This window comes from Antrostomus carolinensis, unplaced genomic scaffold, assembly GCF_000700745.2.
Source record: "Antrostomus carolinensis isolate BGI_N321 unplaced genomic scaffold, ASM70074v2 scaffold18767, whole genome shotgun sequence".
Lineage (NCBI taxonomy): Eukaryota > Metazoa > Chordata > Aves > Caprimulgiformes > Caprimulgidae > Antrostomus > Antrostomus carolinensis.
Window position 1 is genome coordinate 1 of NW_010328247.1, and position 5,504 is coordinate 5,504.

General features: G+C 43.3%; 1 protein-coding gene across 1 annotated transcript in view; it reads right to left on the bottom strand.

Moving 5' to 3' along the window:
• Positions 1-2,364: 2,364 nt before the first annotated feature.
• The window catches only part of CLIP1 (CAP-Gly domain containing linker protein 1), a gene marked incomplete at both ends in the record, with an annotated part of 34,738 nt that continues 31,598 nt past the window's right edge, over positions 2,365-5,504 (bottom strand). The window contains one exon of the mRNA XM_029086010.1: positions 2,365-2,417. Coding sequence (XP_028941843.1) covers positions 2,365-2,417 — 53 coding nt within the window. The remainder of the gene's footprint in view (positions 2,418-5,504) is intronic.

The following is a 5,504-nucleotide window of genomic DNA, read 5'->3' on the forward strand; positions in this document are numbered from 1 at the left end:
TATATATATTTATAATATATATTGCTGAATATTTTACAAAACAAAAGCAAGACACCAAGGGACAACGGCAGCCAAAATATGTACAACAACTTTACTTAAAAAAAATAAAAATAAATTATTTATTGTAACGTGGATAGACTTTCTTGAGTCTTACCATTAAAGACACACAGATATAGCAAAGGAAGCAAGGGCAGGAAAGGGAAGAGAGAGGAATGAAATGAGTATCGATAAATAGCGCAAGCTCAAAGACAGTAAGACAGTCAGCAACCCACAATGAACCTAACGAGCTGAGGTAACACAGAACCCCCTTAGATCCATAAACACCAAACTCCTGTCACTCCTGGCCAGACTGTTTCATAGGGGGAGTCGTTAAAAGGAGGAAGAGAATTCCTGGGGGTGGAAGGAAGGCAGGAAAACTACTGCTAGAGATTTGACCTCACTGACACAAGATGATGTCTCTTTTTCAGCACCTCACATTCTTAACACAAAAGGAAGAAATTGTCGCTCATCTCATCACCAACTTCAGTGGAATTTGGGAACTGAGACACACACTTTTTTATTTAATTAGCTCTTCATTCAGCCTAACATTTTGTTGCAGATAATGTCACACGCCGGCGTATTTTAACCTCTAGTGGCCTGCAGGCTGCTTGGGGGAAGCTGACTGTTCCTGCCACTTGTTTTACCCTTTCTACTGCAGTTTATTCAACACTGTTGAGAAATGTCATTAAGCCAAACTTGGGCATCTCAGTGTAACCAGGTGAAGCAATGTTCAAACTCAGTTTAATGACTAAGCCAAACTTGGGCATCTCAGTGTAACCGACTGAAGGTGAAGCAATGTTCAAACTCAGTTTAATGATTTCATAATTATCTAGGTTACTTCAGGCAGCTCACAGAGTAAAAACAGGAGGAGGAAAATCAGAGCCACACCCCTTGCCTTTTATAACTTACTACAGAATTTGTCTTTTAAAATGTACACTATGAAACAGAACTGCTGGAAATGACTGAATCCATCTTGGGTCTCCATTCCCCCCTTCCTTTCCTCAAGGAACTTTCAGGAGTTACCTTATTTAAAACACATATAAACATGTTCAGTAACAGGTTGTAAACACCATTCTAAGCCGTCAGCAGCACTAATATCCTCTTTTTCCCTCCCGTCCTCCACATCAAATATGCTGGAGGTGATCCTCAGTTGGTATAAACATCAGAATTCGTGTGGATGTCAAAGGGTCTTTACACCAGCTACAGATTTCTCTCCTTTTCTTCTCCTTCACCTCATCTTAAAATAAGTTACACTTGTGCTATTCTACGCAGCTGAAGGCCAAGTGATCTCCAGCCTGTAAGGCTGGTTAAAGCTGGAAGTTCAGCCGCTCACTTGCCTCTCTGCACAACAACTGATCAAACTCTTGCGTTCTCTGCGAAGCTGTAGCTTGTGTAACACCCGACGTGCCTGCTGCCCTTCCAAAAAACAACGGGTTATTAGGGACTAAACAGAGGGATCCATACGGAGCAGCTAAGGATGTGCGTGAATACCAAAGTGCCACTCGCTGTTCTTTGTTGTGACCATGATTAATGCAGGAAATTTCACAGGGGTTTGGTTGTTTTTCCTGGAACACACTTGGTGTCATGGAGAGCTGCATCTTTTTTTCTAAAGGTTTATATAACTGCTTTTGGAAAGCCCACGTTTTCCTAAAGACACTGTGGCACTTGGCCAATTAGCTTTCCACACACGTATCGTGGAAAGACAGTAAATTTTATAACTGGGGACCATTTACTGAACAGCACGGTTTACAAATGGATGCCACGGTCACCCAGGACAAATTTCCTGGTATTTAAAAACAGTGCTGAATAAACTGCAATAACTACTGCCACGGTGAACTCAGGATCCCAAAACTATGGGAACAATCCATTCAAGGCTGAGTAACTGCTGCTTTCATTTTCTTTTTAATAATAACTCTTGGCATCACTGTATTTTTCCATTATTCCTTCAGAACCTGATGGGTCAGATCTGTATGGACGTGTATTTATCAGACTGATGGACAATCCAATATTCCAGAGCAGGCTAGAGCCAAACACTGAACTGGTTACTGAAAATGAAGGGAACTACAACGCCAGAGGTGTACAACTAAAGAGGAAACGGTAAATCCCACTGCTTAACACACTCGGACGTTAATAAAATGACACTTCCTCCTCACTTTTAATAATGAGAATGGGGAAGATACATAATCTGTCAGTCGGTCTGGGTAACAATCTCAAGACTTCTAACTGTGATACAGCAGAAAAGAACAGCTCTCTCTTAGCGCTGTTTCTGTGTTGTGTTTTCTGTCGGACTGTAAAGTTAAACGCACATCAGAAAAACCAACTTACCTCTTTTTCATCTCTAATAACTGGTTATTGAGTACTGATCTCTCCTCTTCCAGCTAAAACACAAGTACAAAAAGACTACAGTTAATACACTAAGGATTGTTTCCTTCGTATCATGTACGAGAGCATCATCATCATCAAACAAACGTGGGAGAGGCTACAGAGCCTACAAATCCTCAATGTCACTGCTTTTCTACACAGACAACACAGACACACAAACACACATTGTTCAGTGACCAAGAACATTCACTGGTGAGGGGCTGTTACTGCTTGTATGGTGTTGTCACGCCCTGTGCACGCAGGAGAGGTGTGAGGCTGGTGTTGCCCTACACGTATTTCCAGGCCTCACGCACACCAACGAGAACCGTAAGCTTTTCTGTGCCGGGCTCTTCAGTTCAGCCCAGAATGGGTGAATTACTGGATCTGTTGTTGATCTGACCTGGATCACTGAACTGCTGATCCATATTTGTCACTGTACTGTTATTTAGAGATAAATTATTGATCTCTAAAGCTGTTGGTCTGGTGTCTGTTACTGTATCCTGAACCTGTAACTCAGTGGGGCCACTTTAAGCCCTTGCAACTAGTAAAGTCTTCAACTGCTGCAGGTTCTGGGGTCCAAACGGACGGGCACACCTAGGTTTAGGAAAAGCAAAACAAACCAACCAACCATAATTTGTACAACAACAAAACTGTAAAGCTCCACCACAGAAGATGGTACCACTGGGGTAACTGAACTTCTGAGAAAGTTCAAAATTAAGTATTTTTCGGGCCAATTAATTATTTTTCTCCATCTCCTCCTTTCTTCTTCCTCAATGGCCCAAGTCAGCAATTACTGCCCCGCAGAACTGCTTACACAGAAAGCGTTAAGCAAGTTGCAATGAGAAGGAAGGTTGTCTGTCAGCCTCCAAGACCAGGCTAAATGCAGCTCACCTACATAAACTGTATTTTCTGCCAACGTACCTTCTCCTTTCGTGCACTGCAGTACAGTTAAGCCTTCCAGGTTTAAGAACAATTGACACCATTTTGCTGGGGCTTAATCAGACAACTTTATTGATATGAAAAATAGATACTAGAAGGGAGAGACTTATATTAAAAAGTCTTAAAGAAAACCAAATTATCTCTCTCAAGGAAAGTGACCACTTTAAGGCTGCTGAGAGGCCACAGCACTATGGGGTACGGCCAGATTTTCCTGTGAGCAAGTGCAGCTCCAAGTACATCCTCTGTTTCTGAGGATTTTTGTCTGCTTCCTACACACAGAGGCAGCCTGTATGAATTCCTTACAGCTGCACAGACTGATGACAAAAAAAGAGGAGGAAAAAATTATATGAAAATTCTGAGAAATGTTTCACTTGCACATCCCAGTGAGCTGCTCGCGCTTCAGCCACCTCTCCAGAACCCCTCTGACATCTACCTTATACGGCCCCTCTCCTCCCTCGGACTCATGTTGCAATCTCTTGTGCATCACACTTTTCCAGCTGGTTTTTTGGACTACTTTTCCTCTGCCAGGACTAGTATTTCTCTATGGTCACACTGTGCAGCATGAACCTGGCCACGTTCCACAAACAAATCGTGTTTCACCCTAGGCTGGCTCAACATTCTGGTGTTTATGCTCCTGACTGCCACTTGCAATTACAAAAACCTCATACTGACATTATTCACCCTTTACCCCCCAAAGGCCATGTCCACAGTGTCCCATGATGCTCTTTCCCCGATTGTCTCCCCCCCCCCCCCAAACATTCACGCCCCTCTTTTGCATCAGTTTCTTTTAGGAAAAGATTGTGGTGCCTGTTTAACTCGGAAAATCCTTCAACATTTGTAGAATGCTCCAAGACTGTGAGCGTAAACTCCGCATCCCTCCTCCCTTTTAGTCTCCTGGTTGGCTGTGGAGAGATGAGTGATTTCTGTACAGACCAAGACAGAAGTGTATTTAAAAGAGAAAAGTAAAGGAGAACAAGATGTTAAGGGAGTTGGGCAGCTGCTAAACCCCTGTTGCAGCTGCAGGAGTCATGAATTGAGCAGCTTTGTGGGAGAAAGGACACCCCTCCTCTCATCAACATTTCTCCAGCAATCTGCTCACTCTCTCTCTCACATACCTTTAATGAAAGATGGACCAGCTGAGCTAGTAGATGTTTACACAGTTTTTCCAATGAAGTTAAAATGCCTGGGCAGATCTGAGGCCTCTGAAATACCACAACAAATAATTTGAAGCCAGAAGATTTCCCTGAGCTCAGTATCTATCTGACTGGGAATCTTTAACTAATTACAAACAGCTAATTATTTATGGATCAATATAGAAAAGCACCCCTCAGCATCTTTAGTACGAGACACTTTAACCTTTAGATGTCAGGATAAATCATTCATGAAGGAGTTATTCATTAATTTTGCAAAGTGTGTCAGATGCAGCCACAGATTCACTGACCCAACTACCACACTTGCTAGAATGTTTATAGTTACCATAACGACAGCTCAAAATACCTAAACAAATGTAAAGTTTGAAACCCCTCTTACTGCATTTTAATGGCACATGCACAGAAATCACACAGCCCCACGCGCTGCCACATTCTCTGCTTTCCTCCCGATGTCCCCGTTGTTCAGTGTCCACTGCATAAAACGCAGCTCCATCAGCAATCCTGCTCGATTTTAAACCTCTTCGTTGCCACCACGGACACTTCTTCTCTAAAATCTAATGGAGCTATTTGTCAGAGTAACATTTTTTTCCACTCCCCATAGACAACCTGACCCAAGGAAGCCCAAAGCATGCTGCAACCTGCTGCCTAACACAGTGTACCTGCACCCAGGTGTGAGCAAAGCACGAGTGGTGGTGGGGATCCCCGAGACTGCACTGGAGCTGTCGGTGTGAGAACCCTCAAGGCCAGCTGGTTTTCTTGCCATTGCATTAAGAGAACCCAGCAGAGCCAAAAGCAGAACAAGGGGCTGTAAGTTTGGGTTGGGTAAATCTAAAGGGAACATGAAACAAGTCCTGCTCCTCAGGGTAACACCAGGTTTCTATCAGACTGAAAAGGATGGTCAGTACTTGGCAGGCTCCTTTTTAGGAGCAACCAGGAAATATGAGAGTTCTGCAGGTGGACAGCACGTTCCACCAGTGTGAGGTGAACAATATTGAACCAAGAAGAGCTGCACTC